This window comes from Populus trichocarpa, chromosome 13 (genome assembly GCF_000002775.5).
Source record: "Populus trichocarpa isolate Nisqually-1 chromosome 13, P.trichocarpa_v4.1, whole genome shotgun sequence".
NCBI classification, from domain to species: Eukaryota; Viridiplantae; Streptophyta; class Magnoliopsida; order Malpighiales; family Salicaceae; genus Populus; species Populus trichocarpa.
Window position 1 is genome coordinate 7,240,904 of NC_037297.2, and position 25,473 is coordinate 7,266,376.

Sequence of the window (25,473 nt, forward strand, 5' to 3'; positions counted from 1 at the left end):
TTTAGTAATAGCGTGGATATTTAATTTTTATGTGAACTATACCCTTTATATTCCTTTATTTTTAGAACAAATGAAGGAATAAACTTTGTTATTTAAATGTTGAAATCTATCGAACCAATTGATCATAAATGACAATTGAGTAAGCTCTATTAGAGATTTCTAGAAAAAAGAAATATAGAACTAAGAACCCTAAACTTACTTCTTCACCTTCCACATAAAATCACCAATTCTTCTTTCAAAAAATGATGCTAAATTATTTAGTTACAGATTTCTTACGAAGGTAGTTACAATAGCATCGCCCTGATAACCCAAACAATCAGAGATTCAGAAATTATTAGAATGCTTTTCCAAATTGCGGAAAAACACCAAGGCTCAAAGTACACAACAAAAACAGAGTAATGGGGGAAATTTAGTTCATAAATCACCAGCAGCAAGATAATGATAATGATTAGAACTCCTTATTCTGCTGGTATTGAAGTAATGAACACAACATAATGTTATTAGCACTCGGCCTTGTCATCTGACAGCACAATAGGCTTTAAACAAGATAATAAAGAGTTGCATGGATTACCCAATAACAGTCATTGTCCATGTGATATGGTTGCAGATGATTAACATTGCAGAAAAAAGACAAACTTTAACCCCTAATGATGATGAGCCTGCACATATCGTAAACCACAATACTTGCAGACAGCTGGCTCCTTCAAGTCGAGGCATATGAACTCAATTGGATGCCCAAGTGCAGGGTCAGTGTCTACAGCAAGAAGTAGCAAATCATCAATGTTAGCATCAATTGGTATTGGTTATTTACTTATTTCTGGGTTTGGAGGAGTGCAGCAGGGAAGAGTTTGTAATCTGACTTCCCGTTAAGAGTAACAGGTTGAACTTTTAAAAATCTACCTCGTTCACGAAATGTAAAGACAAGGTATAAGCACAAACTAACCTCCTTCACATGCGACAATCCTGCCTTCAACCTTGATTGGAGGAATTTCATTGATCAATTCCATTGGAGATTTCTTGCTAGTATCCTACAAATAAAGGAAAAATCTTGCTTATTTTTGCTGTCAACTCTTAAAGAGATTCCAAATTGGGATTAAAACTATGCTTAGGTCTCATAATTGATTTGCAGATTCAAAGCAACATAAACTATAAATCCTAATCTTATATAAGGATTTTACAACTTGAATCCAATTATAATTCATCCTTTCTATTCTCCCGCTTCCTCTTGGCAATTGCAGGTGTTAGAACTTTAATTATACTGCAACATTCACAACGTAAGCTGCTAAAGACTCATGTTTTGAATAAGACTTTATCATTAATTAATAATTTGAATCCTCATCCCTTTGGTTGATAGTCAATCTCAACTACCTTCACTGATTTGCTGAAAACACAAGGTCAAAAACTATTGCTCTTGATCAAATGACATTTGATTGTTTATTTTTTTTTATAAACACAAGTGTGTCTCTATAGTTGTTGAATTTTGGAATATCCTTGGAACAAGGAGGATTGTTCATGGTAGATTTTTGCAAGGGTTGTTGATATCGTGTCAGAATTCCATCAAGTTCCATGTGGGATTAGCTAGGTTTCTTTGTTAGGAGTAGAGATTTCTTGTTGCCATCATTTATTCTAAATCACGACTCCATCTGTATTCTATCATTTTTAAGGTAATTAGAAAACTTGTCTTGTGTGTTCGTTACTTGATTGGTTAAAGATGGTTAAAAAAGAATTGTTGTGGCTCGGAAGGAAAAGGATCCATGCAATTCTTGCTCATGGTCAATCTTAAAAGAATCATATAGAATATAATTATAATTGGAGAAGTATAGTTCTTCAAGAACTAAGAAAAGCCAAGATAAGTCTTGTTAGTTAAATTCTCCCATATCCTTTATCCTATTGACATGGATGTCTTACATTAAATATTTTCTGACTATGGTTATTTGAATAATATATTTATGTTTGACGAGCTAGCTTTCATTCAATTTCAATATGAAGCATGTCTATTTCGACTTTTTTTTGGACTAAATGACACTTGTGTTTATGAAAATTGTGGTAAGATGGATATTTGTATATGGGTAGTTCCGAATGTACTATGATAATGTGAGCCTTATTGATACCATCTCTTCTGCAGTTAATCGAATTGTCTTACCATGCAGTTAATCGAACTCCATCTAAGGTTTTCCGAATCACCGAAGCCCTAACATCTTTTGAAAACCCAAATCCACACTTTGCAGACTAAACTTGAGGACATAGGCCCATTCAATGCTACATTTGTTCAATTCAAAATAGAAGCTGGATGTCTCATGAAACAAGCAACCATTGTAAAACAAGTTGATGAATGCATTGAAGAAAACTTGTTAGAGGACATTGCGATCATGTAGACACAAGATGAGCATGAAGTTAAAGTAAAGAATCTTGTACAAGAAGATTTTGCAAATTAAAGTATTTAAAGGCGATGTTAATGACATTAATTTTGTAACCTTCTGAATTCAATCTTGTAGATGAGAAGCCTATCTTATTGCCAACATTGCTCTCATCTTTGAAGAAGAATGAAAAGTATCCAGTGCATAAAATTTTCTTTGAACTATGGAGTTTATGCAAGTTCGCGAGGTTTTTGCTACTTCGACACATTTGAACTCAAGCTCAAGTTTTTTCCCCCCAACTAGGAGAGAATGGAGGATGATGGGCAACAATGAGAATTGGTATCTATTTATTTAAGAATTTTAATATTGTATGATTATTCTAGATTTTATTATTTATGAATGTTAGTATTTATTATTTAGTTAAATAAGGATTTTAGTTTCCTTGTAGAATCTAGACTTTTTAGGTTTTCCTATTTTGTTTAGTTTGAAGCACATAGATTACCACCTAGCATTATATGTTGGATCTTCAAATTGTTGAATAAAATAAACTAAGCTTTCATCAGGATTAAGTGTCTCTCTTGTATTGCTTTCCCAAGACTGAGTGTCTCTTGGTTTATTTATGTCAAGATCAAGTATGTCCCTCTGCATTTGGCCCGTTCAAGATTGAGTATATCTCTCTTACTACAACAATCTAATGAGTATAACATAGTGGAATAAAAGATATAAGCAGTAAATAAGATGTATAGAAAAGCATGCATGAACCTGGGTACTCCATCTATTACTACAACAATCTAATATCTGACACAAACATAAAGAGAGAGCAGATCATTCAATTTTTTTAAATGCTTTCACAAGATGAAGGCTGATATAAGCTGCAAGGGACTTCTAGTATTAAGAGCTTGGCATAAAAGAAAATGTCCTAGCAAACGATAGTATTTGTCTCTACACACCAGCACTCATAGAAATAGTTATGCAAGAGAGCACATACGTTTTAATAAAAGGCATGTAAATCATAATAAACATTTTAATCAGGAAGGTAAAGAACACACACTGGGTTGAAGACATATGGTAAATATGTCATTCACAAAACACAAAAAAGTGTAGCATACAAACAAATGTAGCATGTTACATTATCTAGACTTTTCAAAGTTGCTAAGACCAATGTCTTGTGTGAATTTTGGAATAAGAGATTTGTGTCTAAGTCTATCACCACAAAAGACGATCATTTATGATTGCTTGATCCAGAACTTAAAGCCATGGGTTATGGAACAAAATGTCAATGATCAATGTGTGTTTCCCATAGAACCAGTTTTCTGGTTTCTTAAATATACAACATACCCACCCAATCCCCATAGTTCTCAAGCAAAAGCCTATATGCAGTACTGACCTGACTATGCATTAATCATTACTATGGCCTACAAAAATGATTTGAAGCGAAAAAATGCACAAACAATTGTAACATATGTAAGCAGGTAGACCATAAGCAACAAGAGGAAAGAAACAAAGTTTTTGTTCAAAGACTTATTTTGTTTTATCCTTAAAAAACATTTGCCGCAGCAGAATACCCTTGGCAACAAAAATATGTGATTATTAACAAATGGTTAGGCAATTGCTTCAAATATATTGTACAACTCAAATAATCAAACAAAACAACTGCTAGTTTAAACTGAAAGGATATGGGAATTTTAGATGACTGATTATCATCATAGGTAGTCCATGATAATGAATCTCAACATCTGAGAATAATTTTACTTTTCTAATGGTTCAAAATTAAAAGCCGCCCATTCTTCCAATCCATTAAATCAATAACCCAGAAGCTGCCCAAATTAAAGAATCAACCTTATCCAATGACTCCTAAATTTACCATAGATAGATTTATCAGTGAGTCTAACAAAAACAAATTAAGGAAGATTAAAGAAAAACCTTGACAATTTGGATTCTCGTATAAATAAAAACAAAAAGAAGGTCGGCCCTATATTATAAAATTCAATTTGGAATCTCCTTTCTCCAAAAACATCAATTTAAAGAATTGGACATGTAATCCAAATAAAAATACCAAATTAACGAAGAAGAAAATACCTGCATCCATTTGGCAGTGTGATTACTGATTTGATTGGTAACCAAACTATAATTTCTAGTGCTCAAAGCAGCACCGACATTGGACGATCTGCTTCTGCTTCGGCTTACAAGGCTTCTTAGCAAGCTCGATGCCATCGTCGCTCTTTCTCTCTGTTACGCAGGACAGTAAAAATATAAAAACAAAACGAGAGAAATATTATGGATTTTTTTCTTATATATAGAAAAGATAGGATGGAGCTGTTTTCTTTTGTTAGTAAGTTGTGTGGGCCTTTAAAGTTTGCTAAAGCCCATTAGGAACCAGTACATCTGGCTTGGCTTATGTTATTTGTGTGAGTGTTTTTTTTTAATAAATAAATAAATAATTCATTTGTTTTAGATTTTCTCGTTTTTTTAAAAATGAAACTTGCACCTTGAAAACTGTTTTTTGGGTTATTTTAAAAAAAAAAAGAGTTTGGCAACTTTTTGTTGAATTTTATCTTGGTGGTGTAGTTGCGTTTGCTTTTCAAAATATTTTTTACTGAGAAAAATATTAAAATAATATTATTTATTATTTTTTAAAAATTATTTTTTATATCAGCGTATCAAAATGATCTAAATATACTAAAAAATATTAATTTGAAGTAAATAAAAAAATAAAAAAAATTTAAATTTTACAAACAGAAACTTTCAAATTTTTGAAAACAAAAGCTGCAAATTATACTAAACTTCTTATAAAGGAAGCTGGCACAATCATTAAATTAAGCTAATTACATTGCAAAAGCAAGCAATGAATATTTAATTAACACATATAATTAAATATATACTGTTGGTGGATTCATATAATCCAATACTTAGAATTGATTAATGCCTAATATGACGTTGACCACCTTTGTAGTTCAATTGATGTAAAAATTGGTCCAAAAATAATTCAGTAACTATGATACACGAACTCCTTATCCATAGTTTAGTCATGGTGTCGGAAACAAAATAAAAGGGAGATGGATTTTGAAATACTTCATTAAGGCTGAAACTAGTTATGATGAGAGATTTCCGAGCAAAGCCACCTTTGTAGTTCAATGTTGAGAAGTAGTTCGAAGAAGCTTTTCTGGAAAATTTTATGGTGATTAAAAAATAATTAATGATATCTGGCTAGTTATTATGATGTAGGTTCATTTTAAAAAAAGAGACAAACACAAAGAAGAATGAGAAAATAAAATTATTGACTTATCAAAAATAATAAGAATATCTTCACCTAAAAATTATACATCTAACTTATATCTTGTATTTCTTTAAAGTGGGCTCTTCTCTACTTTTCTTCCCTTGAAAGGTATGATACAATAAAAAAAAAAAAATTGACTTCACTCTTTTAGTCATTTCTTTTACTTTGTTTTTATTTTATTTTTTTGAAATCACAATTTACATCTTATAGTTTATAAGTTATATAAATAGAGGTGTTCAAAAAACTCGGTCTATTTATAATATTTGTATTATCTGACCCAACCCAGCCTGTCAAAGTTGAATAATGTAGATATTATAGAAGATAGTTGGTAAAAAACCTAAGAAATGGATAACATGGGTTAGGATTTTTAAAACCCGATGAACTCGGCTCAACTCATATTTACTCTTTTTATCTTTATACTTGATAGTTTGTGGATTGAATATTTATTTTTATTTTATTTAGAAATATTTCAGCTCTGGAGTTCCTATTAGTGAATTTCATATTAAATTTCTTTAACGTAACAAAAAATTATCTTGACTTTTTTGTTGGAGGGGAGGGGGAAGGTAACTAAATTTTAATGGTCGTGCAATGTATAAAAAATAGAACTAATATTAGGGGTGTCATGACACCTAGAGTCTATGTTTTAAGTATGCATCTAAATGCGGGCCCATAAAAATTAAGAATATAAACCCAATTCATGAATATTTGTAATATCCACACAAAAAAATAGTCCAATACGATATATTCAACCCACTCAGGTCCCCAAAAAATTAAATGACTCAGATTTACAATTCTTAAAATATAAGAAATTAGAATAGATACAATTATAGACTCAACTCTGACCCAACTATATCCATGAACATCCTTATGGTTAACACCTTATATCCTCACTGATGTGCGTAAAAAAAAATAAAAAAGCTAAAATTATTTATAGAAATGTCATTATATTCCATGATTAATGAGTCATTTTATTAAATATTATAACCTTGCCATCAAATCTAAAAAAAATAACAGACAAATTCAACTACAAAATGTTATAAATCATGCATCCACTCACCCAACTATTTCCATGTTACTTTGGAATATCTCTTCAAATATTACATGTAAAAAGAAATAAAAGGCTTATGCTAGAGAGACGCTTTCACTAGGTTAAATATAAAATTTATTTTATCACAGTTGCTATGGAGTAACATCTATAGATATAATTTTAAATACATGAAAATTAAGTAAGCACATGTGTATAATTATTTAATTATATTGAAATATATGACTGAGTACAATCTCTATTTAAAATATTCTTACAAAAGAATAAACAATCATTTGAGTCTTCCTTTAAATTTGATTTATGGTGACTTTATTTATTTGTAAAATCAAGCCAAGATTTGTGCTTTGTTAGATCACAAATTTAGGCATGTATTGTTGATCGAGATTTGATGATTTGATACTTTGAAGAGTATCTTTTATTTATCTTTAAAATATTATTGAAGAACTTTTATGGAACGTTTAGACTTAATCCAACAGAGCTTCGTTCTTTGTAAACTTCAAGCGTAGATGATTGAATGTATATTGCTCATTTTGTTTTTTATTTGTTGTCATGTATTTGCATATAAATCCTTCACCATATGTGTTTTTTTTTTAAGCATTAAGACTAAACCTTTCATCAAAAGATAAAAGGAATCAAGTTTAATGGTGTTAAAGGATTAAAATAATAAATAATCTTAAATGATGAATAATCAGTAATAGAATGCACACTATAATTATTAATTATATGAAAGTTCAATAAATGATAAACAATATTCATAATTTTTAAGATTTTTTTGAACGATAACTCTTAATAATAGAGTTAAAGTCTTGTTTACTACTTTAGTTTAACTATTTGTTTATGAATGACAAGTAGTAGAAAATAAAAATTTAGTTATAAACTTACCCTACAAATCTTTCAAAAATAGCTCAAAAACTTAACATCTTAATCAGACACAATGCTCATTCGAACACCAAACTTAACATCTTAATCAGACACAATGCTCATTCCAACACCATTTAATTAAACTACCTTCATAAAGAATAAATCTGCTATATTCATTGCATCATTAATTTTATGGCAAGAAATGAAATGTGTCATTTTAGAAAATCTATCTACAATAACAAATATGGAGTCTCTTCCTTTCTTTGACCTAGGTAAACCTAAAATAAAGTCTATAGAAATATCAACTTAAAGTTCCTTAGAAATAAGTAAAGGTGTATATAACGCATTGTCGTACGTGGGTGAACGACGTCAAGGGGGTTAAGGGAGTCGCTACCTAGTTGTTTGGTTCAGGGTCGTTAGGAGACCCGGGTGTATTAGTCTTGTCGGAGATTCAAAGGGTAAGGGACTGATCGTGGCTATGGAATGTATTAGCACCCAGAGCACACCCTACCTAAGATAGGTTACATTGTGTGGTTTGAACATGGTTTAAAGGTTTTGATGGGTTCCTAACCAGTGGTCTGTCTATGGTTTAGGATTGAGATTTGGGTTCCTAACCAGTGGTCTGTCTATGGTTTAGGATTGAGATTTATTCATGTTAATAAATCTGATATTAAGAATTTATTATGAGCTCGTGTACCCAAATAAATTTTTATGAAAATAGTTTTTTTGTAATTCATATATTGCAGTGAAAAATACTCTCAATTAAAATTGGTGAATATTTAGAATAATTCTGAGAATTTTCTAGTCAACTCCTGATATTTAAATATCAGCCTCACTTATAGGTCCAACATTTATACCAAAATATTGACAATTTATTTTCATGAATTAAAACTTTAGTGATTATTGAAATATTAGTTAAATTCTCATAGATTCAATAAACTGATTATTAAATCTATTATGCATGCTAAAAAAATAAAACATACCATGTATTTTTTTTTAAAAAAATAAGATATGATTTTTGTATTTTTGAGAAAACTTGGTTATATGTAACACACAAAAAGAAAATTTTTATTTTACATTTTTTGTATTTTTGTAAGACCTTATTTGGTAAAAAAAATAATTTTTCTTGAAATGAAAACTACCCAAAACAAGCTTAAAGGGTGTTTGTTAAACACACCTTTAAACCAAATAAATCTTATAAAAAATAACAGCAAACCAAACAAGGCCTAAGGACTGACCCGGTTTTGACCCAACCAGGTTGACCCGACCGAGTTGACTTGAAAACAAACCAAAAGAAAGACCCAGGACCGAAACAGATCCAACATAAGAAAAACATAAAAACTTAAATTTTTTTTGTCGAAACAGATCAAACACATAAAAAATAAAGAACATGAAGAACATTCATCAAGAACCCAGCAAACATAACTCTCAAACCAGACTAGATCTTAAACAATAAAAGGCAGGTTTTTATTCGCAATCAAGCATAGATTAAAAATCAAGTGTCATTTTGCTTTGATTATTACTCAAACATTACGATTTTGTTATAAACGGGTTTCGGTTCAAAACCAAAATCCTAAAATTAAAACCCTAAAATACATGTTATTAATGCTCGAAAGTCCTATATTATTTACTAATAATGATATATGAACTTGTAGAAACCAGAATTGAATCAAAACGAGACTTAAAACTAGCACTTATGACAATGTTTATCGGATGAACACGAAGAACACATACCTAGTTGCCTAAAAAAAAGTCTATAATGCCGCTAAACCCATAAAACACATTTTAAGCCTCTAAACTAGACTCTTTTGGCCTTAGCAGCCCATATTATCATAACCAAATGTACTTGAAAAAAAAAACTAATAAAAACAACAAATCATCATAACCATGCAAAAAAATTCAAATTTCAAAACTATCAACTTAGAACAACCTACATTTTTTATGCAATCTAGATTCAAATGTCTTTTAAAAGTATGGAACAACACATGAACCCATGTTTTTTCGAATGTACCTTTTTGACATTATCTCCTTCACTTGTCTTTGAAGCTCCTTTGTTTCCTCAAGATTACTTCAATAGATTTGTCTATTAGGAATAATCGAACGCGGTACTAGGTTAATCTGATATTTTATTTCTCTTATAGGTGGCAATCTCTTTGAGATCTCATCAAGAAATACATTATCAAATTCCTATAACAAAGAAGAATAAACACAAGAATCGAGTTCGTTAGTGTTAAATTATGCATTTTTATACAACAGTAAAATCATAGTCATATTAAAAAAATAAATATGTGTATGATGACTTTGTTTTGCATAAAAATTAAGGTATTTCCCTACTTTTTCTACATACTCTTTTTTTCTCACCCTTTCTTTCTTCTTTCCACACTCGAACTTCCCCTTGTTTTTTTTTTTTTTTCTGAATCCTTCAAATTTATCTTTAATGGCCAAAGCTAAATTTTCCCAGCCTAACATTTATTATGTTGTTAATAAAATTTATCAATTTATTCATTCACCTTATATGAGTCATTGGAGTGCGATACTTCGCAATTTACAGCATACTATTGATTATGTCTTCATGGTACTCGGAAATTCTTTCCACCTGCCTGCTTTCACCGACTCTTATTGGTTATGCTGATCTTCTTGGTCCCAATCTTGTCTGTTGGAAAGCAGAAAACAATTGTATGATCATCTACAGAGTCAGAATACAACGCCATGGCTAATGGTGTATCAGAGCTTGCATGCGATTCAATCCTAGTTAGGTGAGCTAACATTATGCTGTGATAATTCAGAAGCCACTTATTACCTCCTAGGCTGTTTTTTCATGCACGCAGAAAACATGTCTAGGGTGACTATTATTTTATGCAAGATAAAGTTGCAAAAGTTGTGTTAAATTCATAGCTTCACAAGATTTACTTGCTAATCTTTTAGCAGCAACTGTTTTCAGAGGTCCATGCTTCAGGTCAGCTCACTCTACCAGTAGCTTGAGCAGGCATAGTGTTGTTATACATGTATTTTAACTTATAGATCAGAACTCAGAGCTCTGTTCTCATTAATTTTCTTGTATTAGACTCTTGTTACCTTGTTACATGCACACTGTCCGAAGCCTTCAACTAAGCTTGCAGTATTTCTACCTTCACATGTTGTCTTATTGAATGTTATTTAAAAAGTTGCACTGGTTCCTTCAAGCTAACAATCTGCTATTATTTGGACTTGAAATGCTGATTTAATCTACTCATTCCAAAAGGTCCGACAGCAGTTTCAAGCCATTGCCAAAGTTTCTGGGGCTTGCAAAGGATATCCAACTATTATTTGAGATTGAAAGTTGTGTGAAGCATGGTCAAATCCTTCCAAGACAGAATGGTAGCATTTCTAGCCAGTATTTGCATGCCATATAACAAGGCCTCTCAAGAAGTCGCAAGGCAATGAAATGCTGCGCACGATTGATTACCTGATCTACAACTTATCAGTAACATAATCATTTCTCTCGCAACCATTACAAACATGCCCTTGAAATTCAAACAAAAATACAGCACGAATCATACATGTAAACAATCCTGGTTGAGGACACGAAGCCAAGCAGGCTGGCTTATTGCATCGAAGACAAATCTTGGCGACATTGCCAAGTGGTAAGGCGGGGGACTGCAAACCCTTTTTCCCCAGTTCAAATCCAGGTGTCAACCTGTGCTCTCTAGCACAAAACTTGAACTCCTACCTCCGAAACATCCCTGAACCTTGAAGTGCTTGGCCATACTCTGCAATGATTGCAGAGCCTTTAACTAATTCCCAGATCTTGGCAGAATTTTTCAACCAGTCACGTTCTGAGACTGTCCTAGCAAAGGACAGGCCGTTCATTGATAAAACCTGAAGAAACAGAAAGCCTTTTCAAATTTGCAGACATTGTAGTTTGTCAAGGGAAAAGAATATCAATATCTTTGTTGATAGGTTTTATCTTATCAGATGAGGAAAAAAATATGTGATTGCACTTGACCATAAGAGAGAAGGAGAGAAACCTGATCTCGCAACTTCCATAGTGCAGAGATGTAACTTTTGTACTGAGCTTTAAGAGAGTCATCTTTGTCCTTTAATGGAATGACAAATAAATTGATAGATTTTGAATCTGGATCATTATCATGACTGTTTGAAGGCACAGAATAAGAGATCTGCTCTTTTTCCATGCTTCCACCCTTTTCTTTGATGAATGATGAGGAGCTGAAATATTGTGCTAGTTCCTTCCTCAGTTCCACAAAATTACATGGAGTAAAATCTTTATCTTGCAGCCTGCAAAAAAGAGGATTAGATAGGTGCTTCTGCTCCCAGAAAGAAAGAACTCCATATCACATAATACCAAGATAACTTTGAATAAGACTTCAAGCAATTAGGAAATGATATCAAAGTTGAGCAACATCGTTGACAGACAATGCACTAGATGCAAAAATGTTGATTTGAGATCTGTATCTCCCCATTTATTGTAGATGTACATGCAGAAATTTTGAAAATCATTGTCATGCTATTGTAGATGTACCATCATTCCAAGGATTTTATTTCATGAAATCCATAGAAACTGTTCATTGACGATAACAGCTTTATTTCTATTTATTTCTATGGCTGCATGTGAGCCCTGCAGAATACATCTGGCCAATCATGAAAACATGCTCACATGTGCATAACTCTTAAATTTTCCTGGTTGTTACTGCAAGTGAGCATGTCTTGACCACCATGAATACAGAACAAGTGACTTCCATATATTATAATGCAAGAGCGAAAATAATGAAAAGCCTAGAATGGACCTAGCCTTCATGCATTAATAGATCATAAATCAAGTGTTATGTGATCGTAGTATTTTGTTAGCTAACTTGGGCTTCCTAAAAGCAAGAAATATATCTTTGAAAATCAGAGTGGGGTAACAAGACAGAAAATTGAACACCCTGATTATCAATACAATAATTACATATGAGATATGCCCTACATGGAGAGAGGGAAAAGTTGATCATGTCAACAAGTATTTTATATAACTTATTTCAAAGACACACTACCGAATTACTTTTTCTCCATAAGCTAAGTTGCAATTTATTACAATTGAACAAAATGATAACTCACTTTGTATGTACAAAGAGTGGAGTAGCCATATACTCTTCAGCCTCAGAGACTTTATCCTTGTTTTCTTTTTCAGTTCCCGCATTAGAGCTCTGCAAATATGCAGAGTTTAGTGAAGATGGATCAGGTATGCCATGTTTCAGCAAGTCAACCTGCAAATATATAGCACCCCAGTAAGATTTATAGATTGTACAAGATAGATAAACCAAGTGAGACATTCAAGTAGAAAGAAAAAGGACAAACAAAATGCAAGTGTCAAAGAACAGGTATTTGAGAAAAGACAACACATCAGAATATCCAGTTTCTAGTGATCTTGAAATATTGACCAAGAAACAATCAATGATATTAGTATCATAACTTTTAATAAAAATTGTTCTTTCATACCATGAGCAAAGACAGAGTGTAGTTTCATGCAACTTCAGTACAGATATTTTAGTAGTGATAAAACATAACTACCTACTTTGTGAGGAAAAAGAACCACAAAGGAAAAATAAAATAAAATAAACATTCATATACAAACAAAGCATTAAAAGGCAGCTAAAGTAAACAAAAATACATATCAAATTGCAAAATGTTACAAGAGTATGGCCTGAATAAAGAATTACTTTCTGAGTGATAGAATAACATATTACCATGTTATCTTAAGGCATAGGCCATCAGGCATCTCAAGAACAATCAGACACCTTGTTTTTGCTATCTCTCCTTTGTGCTCATCATATATGTATATTCAGGTATACATTAGATTTGGACACTTGTAGAAATTTATTTTCATTTTCCCAGGTCATATATGGTAGTTACTTTTTCAATATGAGAGCACGTTAGTTCTCACTAATGCTACAAGCATACTTGAAGGCATTGTCCTCTTATCCTCCTTATGGAAGTTGCATCCCAGAAAAACTTTAAATTCTAAGCTTGGATATTCGAACCTTTATCCAAATTCCTCATTTGTATTAAACTCCAATAAATCATCTTTTTTATAAAAAAAAAACATTTAGCCATTTCAAGTCCTGGGAAACAAGGTTTTTCAAGTACCTTCATATGAAGTTTAAAGATATACATCTGACCTAACATATAGTTTTGAAATAATCAGTGCATGTGTGACCATATACAACCATGAGGATATAGTACCAAAAACCATCTAACAACTATATTAGCAAATTCTTAAAGGAAGCAATTTGTGTCTTACCAGATAAAGTTAGTAGCCTCAAGCCCAACTTATAAAGATTAAATCAGATTTGAGATGCATTGTTGGATAAGTGATGTTGAGAAACAACGATGATTGATGTGTGATGATGAAATTATTGAGAAAATAGTAGTAGATATGTAAGTAATTCTGGAAAGGAATGGGCAAGCCATGATTTGTTCACATTCTGCTAGTTGTTAGTTGCACTTTGTTGAAATAAAAACTGTACTATGATTGCCTTGTTATACATAATAATCTCTTCCACAAAGCCACAAGGTTCAAAAATCCCATACAGTACTTCATCACTGACCCGATACAAGAACCAGTGAATTTGAACAAATAATACCCAACTTATACAAGCGGACTTGCCAATATAATCATAATCTTCATACATGAAGTCTTATGTTTTTTTTTTTTTTTCTTGACAGCATAGAAATGAGGGCTGGTAATCTAGATTTTTTTGTGATTTTTGGTTTAAGGGTTTGGATTGGGGTTGGGCTCTAATACCAAAATTGATATGGGATAGGGTAGTAGCAAATGTAGAGAAGTAGAATTCCCTATTGCAGAGGGAAAACTTGAGCAAGAAGAACGAACAACTTATAAATGAGGGCAAATCCCTATAGAAGAGGGTTGAAGGATTTTAAAGAATCTCTGACTTTTACAAAGGATATGGTTTTTATAGAGTGTTTGACGCCGACAAACTGTAGTATCCTCAACTAAATAGAAAATATGAATCCTAACAATATATTACCTTTTAATAATAATAATAATAATAATAATAATAATAAAACCATAGAAAGATACCTAAATACCAATAAACTCTAAATGTACTAAATTACAAACAAACAAGTAAGCTTTCTTGTTCCTATATTGTGCATCAAGTTGATATTTTTGTCCGAATTATGAGCACAGATTAACAAAGAAAAAAGCAAATTCCTAGTGACTATCAAATGAACAGAACTAGATTGTTTAAAGAAAGCTGTCTATTCCCAAATTTATGGAGCATACAACATTAGCATGTGCAGAGGCCATGAAATAAGAAATACCGTCAACATTAAGTGCCGCATACTATCATCATAAACTCCATCTGATACCACCAGCAGGACATGACAAATGGAAGCTAGGAGAACACCAAGCTATAATGAATCCTTGCAGCACAACCAGAAACATAGAAGTTCATCAGGCATTTTATCTTTCAATAACTGTAAGGATGTACTTGCAAGAAAATATGACGGATTATGCACTATCAATCAACACAGTTACTATATTTTACTCCAGCCATGAAATCAGAAGTAAAGTTCCTCTCCAGTTACCTGAATAGCTGTAAGTTCATGAGCCAACTCAGTAGAAAGGTTTTCACCGCTTAAAACTGAAATTGTGGATGAGCCATCAGGTCTCATCATCTCTGCCAAAACAGAAGGGCTAAAAACAGGCTGCAAATTAAGAAAAAAAACAGTTAAAAAAGTAAAAGAAAAGGAGAAGACAAAATTTTCAGTATAGTATATGAGGATAGACAGAAACAGAAGACGGCATAGCATTTGCTTTATGGTATCAGAACAATGAATATCAATTAGGGGTGTAGGATTTGATGTTCATAAACCAAACTACTGTTTTCTATGTGTAGACAAGTGACCTTGTTAAGTAGTAAGTAAATTTAGTGCAAGAATTACACAACAATAGTCTTTTACATGGATGAAAATGGGATGGAAAACCCACAACACTTGGCCCATCCCACCTAAATGGAGGGTGTAAAATGAGCAGGGTAGGTGGGTTTTGGTGTAAATTGAATAGGTTGCGTTTAGTTAGTGTCCTAGGATAAAAGAAGAGACAGAAACAATAGGGGAAGAAACATTTTTGGTTGCACGGAAGGAGACGAAGACAAAAATAAATGTCTCGAGAATAGTTTTGGAGTGAATTTTGTCCTTTCAAAATAGAAAGGACAAGGGGACATGTCCCCTCCGTCCCAAATATCTTCGTCTCTTTTGTCTTAAGACGTAAACAAACACTACCTAAGAGAACCCAAATCGGGCACAGGGCAGGGCAGATTTAAGGATCTCCAGACCTGATTACACAGTGTATTACTATCCCATATGTGTGTGTTCTCTTCCCATCCTTATCTCCTAGAGTAATCATCCCATCTCTATCTCCATGCTCTTTTATCAATAAGAGCCGATCAATCAATTCCCTTCAAGTTGGAAGCGAATTTCTACTTGAATCAACAAAATATTAACTGAAACTGACAGTTTTTTGTGAAAAGTCTGGGATGAGAATCTTAAAGATTCAGATGAGTTTAGGAAAAAAACCAATGAATTCAAGAGACTAGATAAAGTCATTTTTAGATTGAGCCCCTGAACCCAAAAATCTAAAACGCGGAGCTTCAAATCAGCCAAAGCGTGCATTATTTATATTCATTTATGTTTCGCTAACTTATTTAAGTTTAATAGGATAAAATCATTTTCAGATTGAGTTTATGAAACTGACTTCAATTATATATAAAAAAAAATGCCTGACCTGGGTATCAAGAAGAATAAGCCTCTCAGCAGATATCCTGGGTTCAATTCCCACAGAACAATGCCTTGCCATTGCTCGGTTATCTTCAGACTGCACAGTAAACGGCGGAAGCATCCCTGTATTTATTATATATATATAGCATACAGTAGGTATTGTCATCGTTTTTGTTCATTCCTTTATTAAAATAACTTGTAAAGAATCAAATATAAGTGGGTAACCTGGCGAGGTTCCATCAAAGCCATAAAGCTCATTCAAGATTGTGGACTTGCCAACCCCAGGCGGCCCAATTATTCCAACCACTGTAAAATCTGTATTCTCCGTCAGGAACTGATCCGATCCAAAATGTATGAATAGATTAGAAATAAATATATAAAAACAAATAATTTACGAAACTGAGGAAATTATTATGCTATGTTAGTAGTGGTATTTGTTACATACAGGGAGAAAGCGATCAATGTGGAAGTCCCAAGAATCGGAGAGGAGATTGAGAGAGGTAATTGAAGGGAGACGAGACCGATGGTGATGGTGCGGCGCTGTTTCGTCTTCGCGTCCAAATTTAGCAGCAGCGGCAGACACCGCTGGTCCAGAAGTCACCAATCCGGGAGGCTTTGCTAGTAGGATTTTGGGAGCCTGTGACTGTGATGAAGAACTCCCTGCCATTTCATTCATTAACAAACAATATGCAGGTACTCCTAGGTACTAGCTTTCTGGTTTCGAGTTTTGTTTCTTTCAGTTTCACTTAAACGGTCAAACCCTAAGCTTTCGAAATCATGATATGTTACCCGTTGCCCGTTGGTTTTTATTTTTAAAAAATATTTTTAAAAAAATAGTATTTTTTTATTTATTTTAAATTAATTTTTTTATATTTTCAAATAATATGTTAATGTTAAAAAAATAAAAAATATATAATTTTAATATATTTCTAAATAAAAAATATTTTAAAAAACAACTATTAACATAATATCAAACACGTTTTTAATAAGTTAATGCGATTTAACCTATTTTATGAAGGATATTTTTTCAATTAAAATTATATCTAAATAATAGTTTTTAATTATTTTTTTATATTATTATATTAAAACTATTTAAAAGTATTTAAAAAAACATTAATTTAATGCTTTTAGGTAAAAAAAATTGAAAATTAAATTGTAATGTAAAAACAAACATTAAAGTGCTTTTCAAATTGTTTTTCACTTTAAAAAATAATTTTAATTATTTTTTAATGGTTTTGATTTGCTAATATCAAAAATAAAAATAATTTAAAAAAATATCATTTTGATATATTTTTATTTGAAAAAAACTTTTGTAAAAACATCATATCACACATTTAATATGATAACTAAATAAAATTTAATCAAAATGATTTGGTTAGTGGAAAATCTTTGAATTCAAATAATCTTAATTTTAATAAATTTCAATATTGTAATATATTAGATTTATTTTTGAAGAATTAGTAATTTTGATCTTGTGTTTAAAAATACAAGATCAAAATAAAATCTAATAAAAAAAATATATAATGCACTACATTAACAAACACTTATTTAACATGATAACAAAATAGAATTTAATCAAAATAATTTGATTACTAGAAAATCTTTAAGTTCAAGCACTCTTCATTGAATTTTAGCAAATCTCGATATCGTAATATATTAAATTTATTTTTGAAGAATTAGTGATTTCAATCTTGCTATTTTACTTAGAAATTGACTCAAAATGAAGTTTTTATAAAATCAACACACATTTTTAAGAAATAGGAACTCATTGTACGAAAAATTAAAAACGATTAATAGAAAAAATAGAATAGCGTAGGATAAATAAAAACATGATAGAAAAATAGAATAGACCAAGATCTAGTTTCATTAAAAGGCAATGAATGAATGCAGTGGTGAAGCAATAGTATCTTCAGGTGAGATGGAATCGGTTGAACGCTTGCATATTAAGTGAATAAGAACATATGAAGCTACTTTACTTGAAAAAGAGCTGCATATAACAGTCCTAGCAGGAGTCGAGAGCCGAAATAATGCTGTTACAGCAGGAGCTGCAAAACAATATCCAGCGTATGCGTGCATGGGATGGCCGTCCATGGCTACTCTGTAAATGAAGATTGAATCATTAAGAAAGGTGATCATGGAAAAGCAAGCAAGCACGAAGGCTATATATCCAGGTTGCTTTCATGAATCGACGGTGGGCTAATAAGTCAAAAAAAGCCACGTTCTTCACTCCAATACCACCTCCCGGACTCTATCAATAAGAATTAGCACGGTCTGCAAAACCATTCCGGTTTTATAATCCAGCACTCGCCATTGCTAACTTATTCACAAGCACCTGCCAAACACATTTAGTGGAGCTTTTAAAAATGGCATTGCTGTCATTGGAAAAGCCTATATAATAAAATCTCAGAGATTTGAACCCTCGTTTTTTGAAAACAAACTCATGTTTTTCCTTCTTTTTTTCTCAGAACCACCAGAATATAAACTGATACATAGAACACAACTTTTCTTTGCTTAAAGCAAACTCTTAAATCCAAGAAACAATACATGCCCACAAAGGGTACTTCCCATGCATGAAACTGTTAACTCTCTAATTAATTTAATGAACAGTTGGGTTTGGAACACAAGCATTGATAGGCATGCTGATTGTGAGTCGAGGTATGCAACTGAGTGGGGTTTGAGAGCAGTTGCTGGCAAGTTTGATAGAGTGAGTCCAGGTATGCAACTGCAACAATTTAGACGATGAAAGCCATCAATAAGTTTTGAAGAAGAAACAACAGCATCACAGAAGGCTGAGAGCAGCAAATTAGTTCCCTCCAAGCACAGCTAAAACGTGTTTAAGAACTATGATTGTTTGTTCTCATTTAACAGACTGACTTGGAAATGGTATGTTCATAGAATGAAAGTTAAATGTGAAATAAACATGAGAGTTCAATTTGTTTTAATTGTTTACGTGTCCCTATGTTATACAAATGAGAGCTAAGGCCATCTTCAATACAAGATACACAGTTTTTTTTTTCTTATATCCGCTGGCTATTTAGAAGAATCAATCATATTTTAATATATTTGATATATAATTATTTTAATAATTTAATATTATTCGATTAACTTGACGGGTCTAAAACAACTCGGACGATTCTCATTTAATTTAATATTAAATGATGAAATTGAAAAAAATTCAATTCCCCTTTTCTCTAATTTTTTTTCTTCTTCGAGTTTTCATCGTGGTCCTGCGTAGCTAAATTCTTAGTTAGTCGAAGGAAATAAAAGCCTCATAATCAATAAAATTGTGAGATCTAAGTTTTCATTTTCAAATTATATGCTTTGAGTATCGAATGTTCTTCGATGCCTATTTTCATGATTGTCTCGTTTAATTACTAGGAGCCCTACTAGTTTATAATAATTCGTTGTAATCTACAACTAGGTAGGATATTAGAACCGTAATTATTTGATCTCTCTAATTTGTGAAGCAGCTAAGATTTATTGATTTGTTGCATCAGAAACCATTAGATCTTACGAAAAACGCCCGACTAGATTAAATACAATTGATTGTTCTTGTGTTGTTTAGGTTCATCAATCTCTCTAAATCTTAAGGCTGCCATTAGATTAAACTTTTACCGTTTGTCTTGAGTTGTTCAGCAATTAGAGTTAATTAGATTGCTTGTTTTATAATTAACTATGACTAAGGAGAGATAACGAAAATAGTCTCAATGATGAATATTTAAAGTGTGAATTGATATATACTTGTATCAATAATCAATTATAAAATTCTGATGGTGAATGTTGACCTAGACTAAGGTTTTTTATTTTGATTGATTTTGATAGTTTAATTTAAGTTGTTCCTTGTTCATGTAGCATAAAACTAGGGTAGATTCTCTTCATGGGAACGATCCTTACTCGCACAACTACATGTATTCTTAAGAGTTGGTTTTATAATTGGTTGCCTGCAACAATATACCAGTAATATTCTTATAAAATCTAAATTACTCTAGATTTTTCTAACAAGATCCTTGAAACTCTTGAAAAATCTTAAATTTACAGTTTTTATTATGTATATCTTAAAATATTAAATCACAAACTCCTTTTCTTTTAGAGCTCATGTCTCTCGAACCTATATAAAGATGAAATAAGGGTGGATTTTATAACATAATGGATGAGGTATAATAGTTGACTCAAGCCTAAAATGAAGTCAGCCATACTTAATGGAGTTAAAGAAGTATTGACTATGATTATTTATCTATTTTAAGTAATTACTCATTTATGTATATTGATGTTTGTGTTATCAAGAACTTTAATTTTGGCCTTTAATTTAATTTGGCATTTACCTTGTTCTAAAAGGGTTGTTCTAAGTATTTAATATATTTTCATTTTGTATTAACTTTTAATTGATGAATCACGAATAAAATTCTCAATTAAAAAATCAATTCAGATTTTCTTTTTTGGACTTAATTTTCTTTCGTCTAATTGAACGATATCAACAACCCTTATCTTCGTGAGCGAAATCATGAACCCACCAACATTTGTGCTACGTCAGGTGATATCAAAGCCTAGTTTTAAGATGGCTAGGCAAGGTAATCATGATGGAGAACGTCTTACAAGGTTGGAGCAGGGAGTGGAAGAAATGGTTAGGAGCATTTGGATGTTAATCGAACTTGTTAGAGGTATGCAAGTCAACGATCCAACCCCAGAAATCCAAAAGACAACCCATTTGTGACTAAATAAAAATTAAATAGAGAAAATATTAAGGTATCGAATATTTATAGTTTTAAAAATAGGAGGATTAAATTAAACTTTTTATATGAGCTTTAAAACCATCACTCATTTGTGATGTCTTTTTTACTTTGATCCTCTATCTTTTAATTTCATATTTAGTCAACAAGATTGATTCAATTGCTCTTAAATTTGATCCCAAAAAAATGTAATCACAAAAATAAATTTAATGATTAAATTAAAAAAAATCTGTAACAGTAAATTCACAATAAAATATAGAAGGATAAGTAGACCAAAGCAATAGGAACACACCCCAGGTTGAATGGTTGATAAAAATGGAACAAATGTAGCCCAAAGCCCAATATTATTTATCGGGCCGAAGACGTTAGGGTCCGGAATGAAGGCAAGAAGTAATAACTAGGACCGAAAGCGTTCGAACCGGTTTCTCGATAGTTGAGAAAGATTTGGATGTTATGTTTCTAGGTTTCTCTCCCAGTCCTAGTCGAGAGTCTCTGATTGTCGAGAAAGATTTCGTTTTTCGACAGACTAGTTTTTTTCTTGTTTCCTTTTTTGGCTCAAGGAAATGGATGCCGATAGCAGATATATTATTGGGATTTCATCTCTCCTTTGCTTACTGCAGTAGAAACCCATGGTAGGTAAGTCTTGTCTTTATTAATTTAATATATGTTTTTTTTTGTTGTGAATTTCTGTTCCCTTGATCTGGTTTGGCATCATTTCTCTAATGTGTTAAGAACTGATATTGAATTTAGATTAAGTAGGTTCTTAAAACGGGATTGCAATGTGCCACCCTTAGCATGAAGTGGGAAAGTTTGAAGAAGGTAAAGAAATGATTAGCTAGAGTTTGAAGAAGGTTCAGAAATGATTAATTATGTTTTATTTATATGAACCTCGAAATTCTTTTTTATTATATTTGGATGGGGATTTTTGTGCACACGCAGATTAAACATATTGGAAGATGTGAGCTTGTTCTGAAATTGATGATTTTGTATGAATGTTTTCGAATAAAACATGTATTTTCCTTTTTTTTCCAGAATTGAATTTTAGGCTGGGGAGTGACCTGAATATTCATCTCCAATCTCCATCCATTGCTCTGCATAGTTTCGTTTGTTTCTTCCAAGAAAACTATTAGACTTTGAGATTAATCAAAGTATCCCAAGTTTATTTATTTATTTATACCCTCTGTTATCACGCGGGAACAATTCAATGTTGCAAGTTACCTCTTCGTGGTGCAATGAGCTGATAAAGTTGGTTGACTCTGTTTAAAGCTCCTTTGAGCAAAGTTTATTTGAACCAAACAAAGAAACTTGGGAGACAAATTGAGATACAAAGAAGTGAATCTGGAATTTCATAATCTGCATTAGATTGTTGGTTTTTAATGCTGACAGTCTTCTCTTTACTGATACTAGTTCTTTCTCTTTGATAAATGGGCCATATCTGGTTGAAAATGTTTTCCTTTTAGTAAACCTTTGTCATGACAGGATGATTGTAAGTGTTTTTTTGATTCACTAAAGAGGATGACTTATTCTCATTCCAATTCGGCATTGATTCTCTTTTAATAAAATATCTATTCTCTAAAGGAAAAAACCTTTTTTTTCTCAAAGCCTGAGAAAATTAAGATGCCTGTGTACTCATTTATGGTCTGAAATTATTGTTTAGTTTCATTTTCTCTCGTTTTTTCCTCCACTCTAACTATTATCATCATCTGGTATCTGCTATTCAGAACTATATTTCTTTTATCTGCCCACCCTCCCAACCCCCCAACACACACGGTGGCATAACAAATGAATTTACTTCCCCTTATTTCAAACATCAATATATATATATATATATATATATATATATATATATATATATATTGTAATTTACTTCTGATGCTCAGTATCAACCAGTTCCTTTCCATTCAATTTACATTAATTCCCTGATATATTTGTTTGTCTGGATGTAAGTTATGCATTCTTCTTTTATGATTTATTTGTGAGTTCTTTTTTTTCTATTTTGTTACCTTATTCTTGTCTTTCTATTATGGTATCCATATTTGTTGAAGGTTTTAGTGCTAGCTGCACTTGAAAAATACAAGTTTGAAATTGGTTGTTTTGTATGCAGCATGAGGGGAAGCCTGTCAAGCAAGCAAAGTTGCTTCTCCTCGTTTTAATTGATTCATGGCAGACCGTGCTTTAATTGTGCCTGATGCTTCCCTTGCATTGTCAGAACATGCTTTGGCCATCGGACAAGAGTTTCCCAATGTTGAAACTTGCAGAAGAACATTGAAGGACATTGCTATAGCACTGCATTTTGATCTTCGGATAGTGAAATCAGATCGAAGCCGGTTTATAGCCAAATGCTCTAAAGTAGGCTGTCCATGGCGTGTCCATGTTGCAAAATGTCCTGGAGTTCCAACCTTTTCAATTAGAACCTTACATGGAGAGCATACTTGTGAAGGAGTCCACAACCTACACCATCAGCAAGCATCAGTAGGTTGGGTAGCTAGGTCTGTAGAAGCACGCATTCGAGACAATCCACAATTCAAACCAAAGGAAATACTGCAAGATATCCGTGACCGGCATGGGGTTGCTGTGTCTTACATGCAAGCTTGGCGTGGGAAGGAGCGCAGCATGGCTGCACTTCATGGAACTTTTGAAGAAGGGTTCCGCCTTCTTCCTGCATATTGTGAGCAGATTAGAAAAAACAACCCAGGAAGCATTGCGTCTGTTTTTGCTACTGGACAAGACAATTGTTTCCAAAGACTTTTTATATCCTACCGTGCATCTATTTATGGCTTTATAAATGCATGCAGGCCTCTTCTGGAACTTGATAGAGCACATCTTAAAGGAAAATATTTGGGTACATTACTTTGTGCTGCAGCTGTTGATGCTAATGATGCATTATTTCCTTTGGCCATTGCCATTGTTGATGTGGAAAATGACGAGAATTGGATGTGGTTTATGTCAGAGTTGCGGAAGCTTCTTGGAGTAAATACAGACAACATGCCTAGACTTACCATACTGTCTGAAAGGCATAAGGGCATTGTAGAGGCAGTTGAAACACACTTCCCCAGTGCTTTCCATGGATTTTGTCTGCGTTATGTTAGTGAAAACTTCCGTGACACATTTAAGAATACAAAGTTAGTAAATATTTTCTGGAATGCTGTTTATGCCCTCACAGCAGCTGAATTCGAAAGCAAGATAGCTGAGATGGTAGAGATCTCACAAGATGTTATACCTTGGTTTCAAGACTTCTCTCCCCAACTTTGGGCTGTCGCATATTTTGAGGGCATGAGATTTGGCCATTTTACACTGGGAGTTACTGAATTGTTGTATAATTGGGCTCTTGAATGCCATGAGCTCCCAGTTGTACAAATGATGGAGCATATTCGGCTTCAGTTGACATCTTGGTTTAACAATCGTCGTGAAATTGGAATGAGCTGGACCTCAATTCTTGTTCCATCTGCTGAGAAGCGGGTTTTAGAGGCTATTGCAGATGCACCTTGCTATCAAGTACTTCGGGCAAATGAGGTTGAGTTTGAGATTGTGTCGACTGAGCGAACAAATATTGTGGATATTAGCAGTCGTGTCTGCTCATGCCGTCGTTGGCAGCTCAATGGTTTACCTTGTGCACATGCTGCTGCCGCGCTTATTTCCTGTGGGCAAAATGCTCATGTATTTGCTGAGCCTTGCTTCACTGTTGCAAGTTACCGGGAGACATACTCAGAGATGATCAACCCTATTCCTGATAAGTCCCAATGGAGGGAATTGGGTGAGGGAACAGAAGGTGGAGTTGCCAGGGTTGACATCTCAATACGCCCACCCAAAACTCGCCGACCACCTGGCAGGCCAAAAAAGAAGGTTCTTCGTGTAGAAAACTTTAAACGCCCAAAGAGGGTTGTTCAATGTGGTCGCTGTCATTTGTTAGGACATTCTCAAAAGAAATGCACAATGCCGAATTAACTAGAAGGTAGCTTCTTACCGTTCCTTTCAGTTGATCTTAATTGCAACTTAACTAGATGTGTTTGTAATCATGATGTATGTTTTACAATTTAATAGCACAATGGCCAAATCCTTTTTGTAATCCGCCTTTGTCTTGTAAATATGGAGTTACCATTGTGTCTTGGCCAGCTTTGTTTGCTGAGAATAATTTAGCTAATAACTAGGGTGCTGTCATTTTCAGTTTGGTTTTGTTTCACTTAAAGTTCAAACTGATTAATTTTAATTTGGTTCAGTTCAGTTTATGTAGTTAAAAAATTGGAAAAACCTATTTAATTTTTATTGGATTTTTTTGTGTATTTTTATGGACTTTTAAAAGCCTTTTTAATTTATGTAAAAATCTTATTTCAATTTACCAGTTTTTTTATCTTATTTTATTTTTAATTCAGCTTTTTAATTATTTTTTTTAAAGAGATACTCACAATAATGTGAATATACTATCATCCA

At 32.6% G+C, this 25,473-nt stretch overlaps 3 protein-coding genes across 7 annotated transcripts; 1 reads left to right on the plus strand and 2 right to left on the minus strand.

The window, feature by feature from the left end:
• Nucleotides 1-445: 445 nt before the first annotated feature.
• Nucleotides 446-4,637, minus strand: LOC18104197 (NADH dehydrogenase [ubiquinone] iron-sulfur protein 6, mitochondrial). The gene is made up of 3 exons (XM_006375946.3): nt 4,437-4,637; nt 944-1,028; nt 446-754 (listed from the first exon to the last, which is right to left on the minus strand). Exons 1-3 carry the CDS (start codon nt 4,569-4,571, stop codon nt 645-647), a joined length of 330 nt encoding a protein of 109 aa, XP_006376008.2. The 5' UTR covers nt 4,572-4,637; the 3' UTR covers nt 446-644.
• Nucleotides 4,638-10,876: 6,239 nt separating this feature from the next.
• LOC18104198 (uncharacterized) lies at nt 10,877-17,091 on the minus strand. The gene is made up of 8 exons (XM_006375947.3): nt 16,764-17,091; nt 16,544-16,652; nt 16,326-16,441; nt 15,128-15,247; nt 14,861-14,950; nt 12,635-12,783; nt 11,548-11,815; nt 10,877-11,398 (listed from the first exon to the last, which is right to left on the minus strand). Exons 1-8 carry the CDS (start codon nt 16,992-16,994, stop codon nt 11,246-11,248), a joined length of 1,236 nt encoding a protein of 411 aa, XP_006376009.2. The 5' UTR covers nt 16,995-17,091; the 3' UTR covers nt 10,877-11,245.
• A 4,366-nt stretch (nt 17,092-21,457) lies between these two features.
• Nucleotides 21,458-25,209, plus strand: LOC18104200 (uncharacterized). 5 transcript variants are annotated; one of them, XM_024584064.2, is made up of 3 exons: nt 21,458-21,681; nt 21,796-21,864; nt 23,150-25,209. In XM_024584064.2, the coding sequence occupies exon 3, from the start codon at nt 23,206-23,208 to the stop codon at nt 24,988-24,990; it is 1,785 nt and encodes a 594-aa protein (XP_024439832.1). In that variant the 5' UTR covers nt 21,458-21,681; nt 21,796-21,864; nt 23,150-23,205; the 3' UTR covers nt 24,991-25,209. The 5 variants fall into 5 exon arrangements, with proteins under 5 accessions (XP_024439832.1, XP_024439833.1, XP_006376011.1 ...); XM_024584065.2 differs by having other exon boundaries at nt 21,458-21,677; XM_006375949.3 differs by lacking the exon at nt 21,796-21,864.
• The last annotated feature ends 264 nt before the right edge of the window (nt 25,210-25,473 follow it).